Source organism: Phacochoerus africanus, chromosome 15 (genome assembly GCF_016906955.1).
Source record: "Phacochoerus africanus isolate WHEZ1 chromosome 15, ROS_Pafr_v1, whole genome shotgun sequence".
In the NCBI taxonomy this organism is placed as follows: Eukaryota; Metazoa; Chordata; class Mammalia; order Artiodactyla; family Suidae; genus Phacochoerus; species Phacochoerus africanus.
In genome coordinates, this window is record NC_062558.1 from 3,399,037 (window position 1) to 3,414,605 (window position 15,569).

At 41.0% G+C, this 15,569-nt stretch overlaps 1 protein-coding gene across 3 annotated transcripts in view; it reads left to right on the plus strand.

The window, feature by feature from the left end:
• Positions 1 to 1,285: 1,285 nt before the first annotated feature.
• The window catches only part of LOC125116656 (contactin-associated protein-like 3), a 200,478-nt gene continuing 186,194 nt past the window's right edge, over positions 1,286 to 15,569 (plus strand). For all 3 annotated transcript variants that reach the window (XM_047762089.1, XM_047762091.1, XM_047762090.1), the window contains exon 1: positions 1,286 to 1,493. In XM_047762089.1, coding sequence (XP_047618045.1) covers positions 1,409 to 1,493 — 85 coding nt within the window. In that variant the 5' untranslated portion in view covers positions 1,286 to 1,408. The remainder of the gene's footprint in view (positions 1,494 to 15,569) is intronic.

The window sequence follows — 15,569 nt, forward strand, 5'->3', positions numbered from 1 at the left end:
TTAAAAACACCTTTTCTGATTTGTTCTCACGCAGGTGGGGCCCTGCTAAAGGTTAAAGTTCCTCTAATATTCTGATTACTTTGGATGGTGCCAGAATGCCTGAAGCCTGTTCCCAAGTCTCAGCATATTTGTCATGGGTCTGGTCACAGTTTTAGGAGAATATTGAATCCTAGTGATGCCATGTTCATGACTCCTTCATTGACATCTGCTGGTAGACTCTTTAGGAAATAGAGGGCGCCACCAAACTGGCAACTTATTTCAAAGTCATGGATCTTGAAATCCTTCCTCCATATACCATCAAACTTCTATCTACATGCTCTGAAAACTTTCCTTTCATTATTTATTTGAGAGGGCTTTTCTTTTATATTCCACCATTTTCCAATAAGTCCCTTTTGGGAATCGCCTTTAAAGAATTTGAATGGAAAGCAACACACATACCATACACAGACATTGATTCAAACTCTTCATCAATTAAATGCATTCCATTTACCTACTTAACCTTAGGTGACTTCTCCTGTGATGATATTTGGAGAAATATTCCTTCTCCCAGGATGCCAGTGTATAATTTTATGTATCTGCTGACAATAACTCTCAAATCTCTTATTATGTAGAAATATACATAAGAAAATGCTGGCATTATAGCAGAAGTGTGGTTGGTTTTTTCAATAATTTCTTAATTTTTAAATTTTTTCCACTTTTATTGATACATAGTTTGACATATAATACTGTGTAAGTTTAGGATGTACAATGTGATGATTTGATACACACATATTTTGAAATGATCTGCATCATAATGTTCTTTAGGGTGTTTTTTTTTTTAATGTGAATCATTAAACGGGTTGCGAAAACAGAAACAGTCTTTTTAACAACAGTTTTCAAGGCATGCAAATATTTTCTTCAAACCTAACTAGTTACTTGGTCTAATTTCTATTCAACCAAAAAAAAAAAAAAGAATGATCACACTTTTCCTAGCATCAGTGCTAATGCTCAAGCATCATCACCGCGGTAAAGCTCGGTCTCCTCACCCGAAAGTTCACTAAACGGCTCATCTGTCGAGAGTGGGAAAACGGCAGGTGAAGGAACTAGGACCGCGGATCCAGAGCGTCCTCCCAGCAACTGCAGGAGCGCAGGGTGACCGCCTTCCCCGATCTGACTCGCACTTCCGCCCGCCACCGCCAGAGGCGCCCGGGGCCGCGCGGAGCTCTTAGCGCGGCTGGAACGGGTGGGCGGTTGGTGTGGGGGTGTGGCTGTGGGTTGGGGCTCCCGCCCTGCCGGTTGCGCGGGTTCGCAGGGCGAGGAGGAGGGAGCGCTGGCGACCCTGAGAGGGAGGGATCCGGCAGACTCCAGCTCGGAGCAGCTGCCTGGACACCTTGGGTTTTGGGGTGGGGGAGCCCAGGAGACTGTGAACATGGACCCTGTCGCGGGAGCCTTTCTCAGGATGCTCGCTCTTTTGTCTGCTCAGCCCTGGAGCACATTAGCAGCAGGCAATACTTGTGAGTACAGCAAATCTTTTAAAACTTACACTAACGACATAGAATTTCGGGGTGTGTGTGTGTTTAATAACTGATTTTTACAAATGGAATCGCTGGCATGTTTCTGAAAATGAGGCATTTTAAAAACATCGGAAAGTCCCAACGCTTGGGTAGGATGGTTTGGAATGGTTTTTCCACTTGTCAAGTCTAGAATACACAAAGCCTGTTTTGACTTTTTTTTTTTCTTTTTGTCTGTGAGCTGAATCCTGTGTTGTTTTGAATAGTCATTGAGAAAGCTCAAGTTCTAGTAAAACCTAAAATTAGCATGAGAATATTGATATAGAGACCTGAGAGAGAATAACGTGGGATGAGGAGAGAGGAGCATGCCAATGTGGTCATTTATTTCTTTTTAGTGTAAATGTATTTTGTAGGAATTATGTCAGAAAGGAAGTCCCTGGCTGACCTGGCCGGGTCCTGCATTAGCGTAGATGTTTGCAGTTGGCGCTCTGCGGAATCGCGTACCCAGAACTCAGGCGCTGCCAGCGCGGGCTCGGCAGCAGACCCCAGACGGGTAATCTGCATAGTCCCCAAAATTACGGTGAAGAATAGACCCCTCCAAAGTAGAGAGGGCTTTTGGGAGTTTGGGATTTGCAAATGCAAACTATATATAAAATAGATAAATAATAAGGTCCCACCGTATAGCACAGGGAACTATATTCAATACTCAGTAATAAACCATAATGGAAAATAATCTGATAAAGAATATATAGAGCATATATTATATATATCGGAATCACTTTGCTGTAGAGCAGAAATTAACACAACATTGTTAAATCAACTATCCCTCAATAAAATAAATGTTTAAAAAAGTAGATGGGTTTTGCTTAAAGGAAAAACATAACTTGCCATTCAGATTTATTTGCAAGTGTACCTGCTTGTCTTTTCTGGTATGCTGTTGTTTCTGATTTTGTTGGTTCAGTGAGGACAGAATAACCTCTCAATTCTGGGCTAGCACTATGAGTCTGATCTAAAGACGCTAGCCAAGTGGATTAAGCAGACCTCAGGGCATTTTAATTTGGAAATCAGAAAAAAGTTTTCCAAGTGTTATTTAGATTGAAATCTCCATCACAAGGCTTTTCTTTCCTTGCAGGGTTTTATGAACGTCCCGCCCCCTGCCCCCCTTGCACTCCCTTCCCACTCCATCCCCTTTACGAATTTTTGAAAAATCAGGTTGTAGGGAGTAGGGCAAGCTGGTATGCATTTCAAGAAAGTGTTAGGCATGTTTAGGAACTCACCTTGCTGCTGGGTATCCAGATTTGGCTGGTGCAGGGGTGGGGGTGGGGGTGGGGGTGGGGGTGGGAGTAGGTCGGTGGGGGGACTCTGCCATCACCAGGAAGTTTGTGCTCAAGTGAAAAGCATTTCATACAAATGAAGTAACCCTTTCACACATTCATCCATATATGCCCTGAGGCTGTGATGATTTTGTGTGGTCATAACTTAGTATTAGCTCATTTATTGTGTGAGTGTCACTCCTAAAAATGAGCCTGAGTCTCCTCTAAGCTAATACTGCCCTGTGTTTCAGACACAATTTTTAATTTAGCTTTGTGCACAACTTCCATGAATTAGTTGAAATGGGGCATTTACGTAAAATCCTTAGGTCCTGCAGTAGAGCATTTGTCACTTTGCTCAGAAGCTAAAAATGGCTAGTACTAAATGGTTTGGTAGTATAAAAGAATTGGAGAATAATTTAACATAGTACACTGAGGTGCAACTGAAAAGTCACTGGAGGTCACTCTTACTTAAAGGAAACGTAGCTCTGAAAATCCTTCCCTTATAAGGGAAGCAGAGTGTTATGCTGCCTTTTTTGTTTCCTTAGTTGTGATTACAGAATATTATCAAGGCAAGTTGTTTTGATATTTCTTTATTTTCTGTTTGTATTTTATTTCCTGAAGTGCCCAGAGCTATCAGGTCCTACGCACTGACCGTCCTTTGTAGGAGTCACATGCTCTGAGATGCTCTGTGTCTGAATATCCATGCAGATATTCTTGTCTGAATTGGATGTGTCTTTAAGCTCAGTCAGTCTGGGTCTCTGGCTGACTCTTCAAATGACAATGCTAGCTTTCACTTTTCAGCCTCTATTTAGATCCATTTAGTACTCCTATTAAAAGTTCAGTAAGGTGAAAGTACCTGTGTAGGTATGCATTGCTAAGAACATTTTAGATACTAGAGTCGAGTTCAAGATCTCCACTAAGACGGCTCTTATAGTTGTCCAAGTGTCAAGTATGTATTTAAATGACTGCAGACTGGATGCATAGATGCCACACAAAATGCATTTGAAAATTTCTTGGCAGTCTCCTTTGACAGTATCGTTTGCAGCAGTAGAAGTAATGGTGAATGAATCTCATTATAGGCTACATTAGCTAATTTGATCAATTGGGTTTTTCCTTAACTCTTGGCTATTTGGGAGGTGTTTGTTTACATGCGTCTATGTCTATATAATCAAGGTATTTCAAAGATATATTTGAAACTTATTACTTACGTCAAGGTAGAAGGATTTTTTTTTTTAGTCCTGCCTCATCATTTGAGAAATTCTAAAGAGGAATTTTGCCAGCAGGATGGATTCGAGGCTATGAGCAAGAAATCATGAATATCAGCATTAATCAACTTTTCTCTGGCTCACCATTTTTTTCCTAAGGAGTATTTTAAGAATTCAAATGATCCTTTCAGATTAGACTTTAAAACTAACAAATATGAAATATTCTTAAGCCCCAATAAGAAAATAATGAGAACTGCACATAACTTTTAAAAAGATAAAGATCTTTCCCCCCAAAGGATCCAGTGACATTTTTACTAGATTTACAGTTAGTTTTCAATAGTCAATCAGTCAGATGGGGGTTGAGGGGTCTGCCTGGGTGAGGTTCTGATATGACATATTCTCTCAAGATACAGGACTTGTGTGAACCATTTGACATCTCAGAGATCACACTGGTTTTGACATGAATCTTTGTAATTAATGGAAAATTTTGAGTCTGGAGGCCTCTGCACAAGGAGAGTCATGTTTCTAAATGGCCAAAAGCATAGGCTTTTTTTTTCTTCTTCTTCTTCTTCTTCTCTATATTCTCTGTCTTTCTGAAGATGAAGCAAGTTGAATGGCCTAGGACCAAAATATGGCCTAGGACCTGATCTTTAAAGATTGTGAACCACCACTTGGTTCTCCCTTCTAGAACCCTTTGTATTTAGTCAAGGTGAGAGTGTAATTCTAATGGAGCTGTTCTCTTTGGTGGAACTCAAGAGGAAAGTTAGGAGATAGATCCCAGGCTAGTGTCCTGTTGTCTAGAAGTTGTGGAGACAGTGGATGGCTTGCTTGCTTCCTACCATGAACCACAAATGAAAGAAGCCAGTAGCTTTCTGCTCTAGGATAATCCCTGTGAACTTACTATTTCTTTACAAAATTTTCAGGTCTTTGAGGAGGAAGAAGAGATATAATTTGTATAAGAAGTTTTTTTTTTTTGTTTGTTTGTTTGGTTTGTTTTAGGGCTGCACCTGTGGCACATGGAGGTTCCCAGGCTAGGGGTTGAGTTGGAGCTGCAGCTGCCAGCTTATGCCACGCCATGGCAACACTGGATCTGAGCCATGTCTGCAACCTATGCCTCAGCCCACAGCAGTGCTGGATCCTTAACCCACTGAACGAGGCCAGGGATGGAATCCGCTTCCTCATGGATACTAGTTTGGTTCATGACCGGCCAAGCCACAATGGGAACTCCCAAGAGATGTCAGGATTTTGATTGCATATTTAGTGTTGTAAATCTGTCTCCTGGATTGCATGTTCACTCTTTTTTGGTTTAGGAACAACACAATTGGAAGTTAATTTTCCGCTGAATTGTTTTCCTCATATAAGTAAAGTGCAGGCTATGGCTAGTAGCTGCTGTCCTCCCCATCCCCACTCGCCACTGAAAAGAAGGACTGAAGCCTGTGTTAGACATTTCAGCCATCGATGGTGATATTTGATATAAATGATGTCATTTGTAGACCCAGGGATTCAATTTAGTGAGTATGACCCACTCATTCCCACTTTGTTAAATCTCAATACTTGTAATTTTCTCTAGATGCTTCCTTTTGTTTCCTTCCTCTGTCAAAAGTGCAATTCATGTTGCAAGGAAAAAAAAAAAAAGATATTTCTGGCCCATGACAGGTGGAGCATAGAGTTTGAATCACTGTTCTAGGAGTGATAGGTCTCTGCCTGTGGTTTGGGGTGCAGATCAAACTCCTTTTATTGGCCAACAATGGAAACAAACCCATAACCTCATTTAATACATAATGCTTGATCTAGGCAATACATATCTTACCACCTCAATTTGAAGATCTGTATTAGATTTGAACCTTCTTTTTCATTGGAGCACTGACTTCCTTATGTGCTAAAGTGTTACTCTATCATTTTTAATGAAAGCTTATTAGTATAGCCCTCTATGAGAAATTATCACACAATATTATTCTTCTAAAATAAAAATTATATGCATAGTATTGTATCATAGTGAAACACTTGTGGTATATAAATTATCCTAACCCAATAACATGATTAACCTTAAGGATTTAGTATAAAAATATATGCATGCAAAATGGAGGAACTGAACATTAATGTTACAACCTCTAAGAAGTATAAAATCACATGAATTTAAGTGAATGTCTAATAGTGTGTTTATTATATGTCTCTTCTCAAGTATTTTGTTTTTCAAAAAATCTTGTCATTTCAATGGACACAGATTTTGTAATTGTTTGCTAAGTATCATTAGTATACTTTATTGCTAAGTGAGCACATAATCAAACTCAAGTAATGCCATTTGAGCTAAGACAATATGGTCCATAAAGAATTTTTCACTTTGGTTAATATGGACTAAAATCCTGCTGATGATTTCATTGGTTCAGGCTTCTCTTTGCCTCAATAGTGTGTTTAGTGTTTGTCTAGAGTAAGTTCTGTGCTCAGGATTATCCCCGTGAATCTGTTATTTCTTTATGAATTTTCAGATCTTTGGAGGTGAAGAAGGGATATATAATCTGAATAAGAAAATGTCAGAAAAAAAAAATGAAACTCCCTTTGTAGCTTAGCGGGTTAAGGACTCAGCAATGTCCCTGGATGAAGATTCAACCCCTGGCCTTACACAGTGGCATTGGTACCAGCTGTGGTGTAGGTTGCAGATGTGGCTTGGATCTGGTGTTGCTGTGGCTGTGGTGTAGGCTGCAGCTGCAGCTCTGATTTGACCCCTAGCCTGGGAACTTCCATATGTCATGGATGTGTCTGTAGAAAGAAAAAAAGAAAAGAAAAAAGAAAATGTCAGTATTTCGGTTGCATATGTAGGTTGAATTATTTATGTCTGCCTATTTCTGAAAGGCAGTAGACCATATGTAATATGTTCCTGGTTTAGGAAGGAAGCCTGTCAGAGGATGTGCCCCTGGAGCAGGTGCACGAACCAGGGAATCCATTTGTGATGCAGGGAAACGTGTTGGAGAAAAAATGAGCATAGAACATAGAGAGAAGTGCTTTAATAAGCACTGGAACTTGGACTTTCTGGAAAGACCCTTCAACAGACTAGTAAACAGACCTTTTAAAAAAGTCATGTTTGAAATCACCTATACATTAATAAAACACAAATAAATTAATTAAAAGTCTATTTTTAAAAATTTTGAACAGTTAAACCTCAAAAAAATCATATCTGAATAAACTTCCCAGCAATACTGAGGTCAGGGTATTTTTGAAAACTTAGAGAAAATGACATTTCTTTGTCCAAAAAAACTTATAAAGTCCAAGTGACTACCAACACATAGTGACAGGCAAGGATAGAGCTGGGTTTTGGGGGCCCTGAAACGTGTGCAATTTGGGGAGACTCTTTACGCAAATAGATAAACAAAATGATTCTAAAGACACATTATCGGTGACCCTCCCAACCCTGAAAGTGTGTTCTGGGGAGAAGACTGGAGCTCAACAAAATCTGCTTCTTGGAGCTTATTTGGGGGAAAAATAATCATTCAAAAGTACTAAATAAAAGGACATGTTCACTAACCACAATCTCAGTTAACTGAGCAAATTTTAAGTTGAATTTTTTCCATTAAATCAAAATCAGAATTTGAATATAACAGTATAAACGAGCTCAAACAATTTGGGATGAATAGAGCCTGGGTGTACCAGTAATTCTAATTCTAATCCTGAAAAAACAAATATGAACTTAACCTCTGGATCTTCTCCCCACTTTCTTAGAGCCTTTGAAGGCTTGGCTTCAACATACAAAGTTCTTTGGAGTAGCTCCTGAAATTCCCTCACTCCACCTGCCACCTGTGGCCTGCCGTGATGCTGATCACTCGAGGTGCCTGTTGCTTCACATTGAATAACTTTTAACAACTATATTATTTAGGTTTGCCTGTTTCTGAAAGGTATTAGACCATATGTAACATGTTCCTTCCAAATATCATACCTTTTTTTTCTAGTTCGAGTTCTATGGCGTAAGGCGAAATTCTATGTGCTAACACAACTCGTAAGTACTGCAAAACAAGGGTATGACAGTGTGACCTTTTGACATTGGGCAGGAACATTGATGACTTGGCCCATATGATCTAGAAATACGCCCAAGTCTGACTTGGTTTTTAACTATTTGATTAGTGTTTAGACACTGAAATTGACTTTTTTTTTTTTTTTTTTTCCCAGATTGCCTGGTAGGACATTGGTCAGTTTTTATGTGAAGTAGCAATCTCATTCTAATGTTTTTTTATAAATGCATGTCAATTCCTGGTTTCTCAAAATGCTCTTTTACTAGGTCAGTCATTAATGAGTTTATAAATCTCTGGCATGCATTTGTTCCATATGTGTGTTTTGTTTTTCACTTTTTGAAAATAATGCTTTGAAACAAAGATTGTACCTAACTGGTAGGAATACACATAAGGTTGTGTGATAATGTAAGTGCTTAGTTTGGTTGTTGCTTTACAGTAAATTTCCTTTCTGGCTCACTGGAAACTTTACTTTTCAACAAAACAGGGAGTCTGGTTCTCATTCAAAAGGAAAAATATCCCCCTTAGTTTCTACATAATGGGTATTTTCCATGTACTGGTATGAAGTATAATTGAAGCATAAAACATTTGATATTTTAAGTAGTTTAAAATTAGAAATTGTATACTTTTTATTTAAACACATACCTATTTGATGGATTGATTAAAAAAGAAGCTCCTTCCAAGATTGTTAATTACAAATAAAAAAATGATATTTCTTATTTGGATTGCAGCTTTTTTTTTTTTTTGGTCTTTTTAGGGCTGCACCTGCAGCATATGGAAGTTCCAAGGCTAGAGGTTGAATCGGAGCTGCAGCTACCTGCCAATGCCTCAGCCACAGCAAGGTCAGATCTGAGCTGCTGCTTCGACCTATACCTCAGTTCACGGCAACGCTGGATCCTTAACCCACTGAGCGAGACCAGGGATTGTGCCGGCATCCTCATGGATACTAGTCAGCATCTTAACCTGCTGAGCAACCAGAACTCTTGCAGTTTTTATTGTTTTTTACTCCATAGTACTTCAGGATAAGGTACTCATGGAGGGTGTGTCAGTTATAGGTGACTCGTAGAAAGAAACATAAACAAAGTTTGCTTTTTTTAAACTGGCAATTGTGGTATTTTCAGATGGTTCATTTTAGGGTTATGGTAAATGGTAAATCAGATATTTACATTTGCATGTTCCTAAGTTTTATTGAGATGTGCCTTTCAGGTACCGTATCACTTGTGGTTCCTTTACTTGCATTAGTGGTTGTCCCCTGTGGAGAAGGAGTTTTTATGTCCCATGTACGCTGGACCACTGTGGAAGGACAGGGCTGGTGAGCCTTGTTTAGAATCTGTGGCAGTTTCAATAACCTCGGTAGCCACTTAACGCTGTGGCTTAGACCTAAGGGACATGCTGCATTCAGTATCAGTTCATTACTTGGGGTGTTCAAGACCCAGTGGAAGATTTCTCCGGAGTTTAGGAACAAGCAGTGAATTTACTGCTTGGATGAATGCAAGAATGCCTTGATGTCTTGAGACATAAAATCAGGTACCTCCTGCAGTTCTCAAGGCTGTAATTCGTTGTTTACTTTCACGTATATAAATCCTCAGGCAACCAAAGGGCTTGATAAAGTTAAGCTCAATGTCCTATTTTGAGGAGTTTGAGGAGGGGTTGAATTGGTAGGAGAGGTGACAGAATCATCATTGTTTGTGTGCACATATGTTGTGTCCCTGGGAGGAGGCTGGTTGGGCATCGAGAGTCGCTGAATGAATGAAAAACGATTGTCTACAGTTAGAAGAGAGGCATGTCCTGGATTAGGTGACAATCCAGTTATGTGGGATTGAGCTTTTTTGTCTTTGCTACTATGCAAAATGGATATTCTCTAGTTTGGATTTCTGGGCATTTGAGCAATCAAGAAATACAAGGACACCTGCGCTGACCCCAGTTGAACCCCAGTGGAAACTCCTGCCGTGGCAGGCCTGAGGTGATTTTTTGTTCTAGGGTATTGGTATGCAGCCACCATCAGAACGGGCAACACTTAACCTGCCTCTGAGGCCTTTCCAGATTCTGGTTCCTGTTAATATAGTACTTAGGAATGGCTGGTAGGATTTTGATTTAAAGGTCAGTAGATACAATAAAGGGAATCCAATTAGCATGAGGAAATAATTCAGTAATTTGATTCAGGTCAAGGAAAGCCATTTTAATCAAAACTTCTATTATGGAAGAAAATATTTTAAGAACTGTTAACTGTTTTAAGGTCTCAGATTTGGCTGGCTTAATAAAAACAATATGTCTATAGACATATTGTTCAAATCTTTGGAGATTATCAAAATTAAGGATCTGTCATATAGCTTTATATCTGCTGTGTCTTTGATGTTTAGACACTTGAGAACAAGGACATTGCTATATTAAAAGTATTCCCATCGTGACGCAGTGGAAACGAATCTGACTAGGAACCATGAGGTTGCGGGTTCGATCCCTGGCCTCGCTCATTGGGTTAAGGATCCAGCGTTGCCCTGAGCTGTGGTGTAGGTCACAGGTGCAGCTTGGATCCTGCGTTGCTATGGCTGTAGCATAGGCTGGCAGCAGTAGCTCAGATTCCACCCCTAGCCTGGTAACATCTGTATACCATGGGCACGGCCCTAAAAAGCAAAAAACAAAAACAAAAACAAAAAAGTAATACAACATACAGAGAAAATATAAATAGCTATGTAATGTCACCGAGCTAGTGAGCTGCTCTGTGTGTTTCTTGGGCTTCTCTGCAATGTTGTTTGTGTTGATTCATGGAAGTTCTGATAAGAAAATCTGTGAGCCTTGACATTTCAGAGCACATCCTTTTCTATCGTGTGCAAGGGGCTAAAAAGGGGGGGTGCTGAAGGAGGATGTGTTGAATAGAGTTGAGTTGAGGTATGTTTAAGAGAATTTAAAGGAGCAAACACCAAATTACTCTTTGCTTTCTTAAAGTTACAAGGAACATTTCCGAAAAAATTATTTTCAGGCATAGAATACAGTAGCATGGACAGATCTCAGAGTCACATACCTATTAAAGAAAGTCAAATGGTCTATTTTGAACAAGGTTAAGAAACAAATTGTTGATTTTCCAGATTGTGAGAAAGTTTTCGATCATAATAATTTATTATCTTTGTTATGATGAACTACGGATCTACTGTCAGAAACCCATAAACCTGATCTTTGGGAGATTTGCATCACTGTGGTGCGGCAGCCCTTGTTCTTCTTATAGGTGATAGGATTCACTTGTTGGAAGACAGGCTGCGTGTTTGGCTAGAAAAGGATCCTTTTCCTCATGAATATTGTTGCAAGGTGAAGCAAGCGGAGTGGGAAGGCGAGCGTGCATTTGAATATGAGAAGGACATGTGTTGTACTATTCATCATAGTCCCAGTTCTCGAGGGATGAAGCTGGGTTGCTCCCCGCCACCCAAGCCTTCCCTCCCCAACCCTCCAGCATCCACAGACCCAGAGAATCCATGAGCAGCTTCCTCCGTTTTCTTGGCTGGACGATGACTGTGATGCTGTTTTTTTTTTTTTTTTGTCTTTTTAGGGCTGCACCCGTGGCATATGGAGATCCCCAGGCTAGGGGTCGAATCAGAGCTGTAGCCACTGGCCTACACGACAGCCACAGCAACGCAGGATCTGAGCCGTGTCTGCAACCTGCACCACAGCTCATGGTAACGGCAGATCCTTAACCCACTAAGCAAGGCCAGGGATCGAACCTGCGTCCTCATGGATGCCAGTCAGATTTGTTTCCGTTGAGTCACGATAGGAACTCCTTGACTGTGATGCTGAATGACCGCAAGGATTTGGCCGACCAGGGAGGTGCCCTTCCTCCTTCACTGTGTCCTGTGGGCTCCATCCCCATCTGAGGTCTTCCACTGTCAGTCCCTTTCCCAGGTGTAGGAGGGAATGAAGTGGGAGGATGGCAGTGAGAATGAAGAAAGGACCCTGCACCCAAAGAACAGGACTTAATGGTTCTTTGAGTATATGTGGAGTAATAAGAAATGTTTTATTATTTATTTATTTATTTTGTCTTTTTGCCATTTCTAGGGCTGCTCCCGCGGCATATGGAGGTTCTCAGGCTAGGGGTCAAAGTGGAGCTGTAGCCACCGGCCTACGCCAGAGTCACAGAAACTCGGGATCCGAGCCTCGTCTGCAACCTACACCACAGCTCACGGCAACGCCGGATCCTCAACTCACTGATCAAGGCCAGGAATCGAACCCACAACCTCATGGTTCCCAGTCGGATTCGTTAACCACTGAGCCACGACGGGAACTCCTGGAATAACAAATGTTAAAGAGTGTCAATGATTGGAGTGTTGGCAAGGGACTTAAAAGGAGAAATTGTCGGTTCACAGCATTTCATTTCAGGCAAGGTTAGATCCAGTGAGGCAATGCCATCGGGTCAGCTTCTCTTCATCATTCAGCTCTGTCTTCCTTGCGTTGGCTTAATGCCCCGATAACAATCTGCCTGGCAGCTCCATGACCAAGGTCAACCTGTCCAGTCACAGTAACAGAGAAAATGCTTTCCTCTGTTTGGACTTTGGCTTTTATCAACCTGAAGCATGAAGCACAACCTTATTTGTTTATTCCCTCATGCTGAGCTCCAAGAAAGCAGACATTTCCTTTTTCTTTTTTCTTGTTTTTCCCATCCCTTAATCCCCAGAGCACAGGTGTGGTTCTGGCAGATGCTGTATTCTAATTTTTTAAATTTATTTTTCTTGGTTTTAGGGCCGCACCCGCAGGATATGGCGGTTCCCAGGCTAGGGGTCCAATCAGAGCTACAACTGCTGGCCTACACCACAGCCACAGCAACGCTGGATCCTTAACCCACTGAGGGAGGCGAGGGATCGAACCCGCCACCTCATGGTTCCTAGTCGGATTCGTTTCCACTGCACCACGACGGGAACTCCCAGGTGGTGTGTTCTTAAGACATATTTGTTGGGTAAGAAAAAAAGTGGATGATTCTCTTTCCCAAAACATCCAGGAAGATCCCCAGATCTGACTTTCACTATGTCAGCTGTGTTGTGACTGTTCTTACCCAGCAACTGTGACGGGGGTAGGGTGTGGCCTTCTCCAGACCAGGGATGGAGCCAGGAAGTGATTGCAGCTTGATCCTTGCCTGGGTGTTCTGTCTGCACCACGTGGACAGGAAAGCAAGATGCACCATCCACTTAGGTAGTTAGTTTAACATCTATTATGAAAAGTACTAGCTTTCAGGCTCTCATCTGCTTCGTATAACAGATGGTTGGTTATGTGTCTTTCTCCTTAATTAGATTTTAAACTTCCTGAAAACAGAATCATGCTTCTTTGTCCCTGCAGTGCTCTGTCGATGGTACTTAGTAAATACCAAATAAATGAAGGAATTAATATATTTGAAATACGTTATCTTGAAAGTATTTGGAGGACCTGTGGGTGTCCCACTGGGCATTTTATAATCATTTTTTTAGGTGGCCCAATAAAAAGGGACTTTTCACGTGAGTGGCCTTCCTTGAACTCTCTCCCAGCCAGCTGATTTGTTCGTGGAAGGATCTATTGGCTGATTTGGAATGTTTTATTTTACTTCAGTAACAAAACGCCTGACATCATTTCTGTCCCAAGGCTTTAATAAAAATCAAGGTGCCTATTCTAAAGAATTGCTAGGAAGCCGTGAGGGAGAGGTTGAAAACACTAGGTGTCATAGGACTAACAAAGACCAACAAACTGCAAAGAGGAGGCCTTCCTGTAGGTGTTATTAGATAAGAGGACCGTATCTGGGGAGATCTTGATCAAGTTTGATCTGAGCCAGGCTCCATATTCAGGGTCCGAAATAGAGGTGCCTGGAACCAGGATGTAATTGACATTTTCCACAAGCCTAGTTGATGCTTGAAGCAACATCTAGTCCAGGTGGGGAAGGCTGGCTGCACCTCCGGGCAGAGGATATGCAGGTGGACAAGTGGCCATTGCACACTGGCGTAGGTGTCCAGTTCTTTCCCTGGACCCATGAGGCTAAATTCATTTGGGTCAGAGCCCCCTCTGGGAGTGGTAGCCGTGGACTCTGTGTCTAGGAACCTGCAAGGTCAAGAGGAAACTCCTGTTGTGCCCTCAGACCTGACTGCCTCTGCCTCCCTCCCTGCCCCTGTCTCCCCAGGCTGGGGGATTTGTGAGTCTGTTTGTGGTTGGTCATAATTGCCAACCACATCATCATCTTTGGGAATTTTTCTGACTCACTCGCTCAAGGCCATGACAACATGCACATGCTATCACTTAAAGAATATCTCTATTTCCAAATGAAATTTTTTTTCTCTTTTCAGAATTATGCAGAAGGGACCCAGTGGAGGTACACATATGAAGATGATTCCAATAGCACTCTTTCAAATAGCATAAAGCCATAAAATTCAACTAAATGTGCTAATGTAATGAATCACACTTTCAGACAGGCAGTGGAGTGGCTGTGAGAGGGGTGTTTGGGTTGGAATTCTGCTTCTATAAGAAGTTAGTGCCGGCTGTGTGATCTGGGGTAATTTCCTTAACTTTTTGTGTCTCAGGTTCCTCATCTCTAAAAATATAAATAATAACCACAACCCATCTCATAGACCTCTTATGAAGATTAATTCATATATGTAAATAATGCCTGGAATATAGTAAGTCCTCAGTGAATTTTAGCCAATATCATTACTCCTGTTAACCTCAAGTGTAAAATCAGAAATGCCACTTTGGTTCATGACTTTGGGCAGACTAACCAGATGAGCAATTTTAGGGAAAGGCATTTTTACTGGCTATTTCCAATATCCAAAGTGTCATTTCTAATAGTGTGAGATTAAGACAGTATTACAAAATAAGAACATTAAAAGAAGCCTATGATGCAGGATCGGATACTCTAACAGTACATTGACGTGTTTTGGCTTTCTGTAATATCATATGTCTCTGAATTATAAAGATTTTCAGATTTAGGTGTTTGGATTAACTTGTCATCAGCACCTTTAAGTTCTTTCAGTTTTATATATTTTTCCATTAACTGAGAAGGACTCCCCACATCAAGACCATATGCCTCTGAAACATATATTTCTTGTTATCTGGCTGTTTTTTTATGGAGTCTTCTAAGACGTATAGTATCTGACCATCAATACAGATTGTCAGATATTTTTGTTTGTTTTTTGTTTTGCCCTTTTTTAGGGCCACAGTGGTGGCATGTGGAAGTTCCCAGGCTAGGGGTCTAATTGGAGCTGCAGCTGCCAGCCTACACCACAGCCACCACAATGCAGGATCAGCCACATCTGCAACCTACACCACAGCTCATGGCAATGCTGGATCCTTAACCCACTGAGCGGGGCCAGGGATTGAACCTGCGTCTTTGTGGATACTAGTCAGATTCATAAGGTGACACAAATATGAAAGCTCATGTGCTGAATTAAATGAATGGAAAACAATAATTAAAAAAAAGCCACACCTAGAAATATGGGCACATTTTAAACCACCAAAAATAATGATATTAACTGATTTGCTGTAAAGAAATGGAAATAGTTTGACTTCAGCAGAGCAGTAATACGAGAAGTAAAAAGAAATGTAGGAATCAAGTTCTGAAGGAAAATA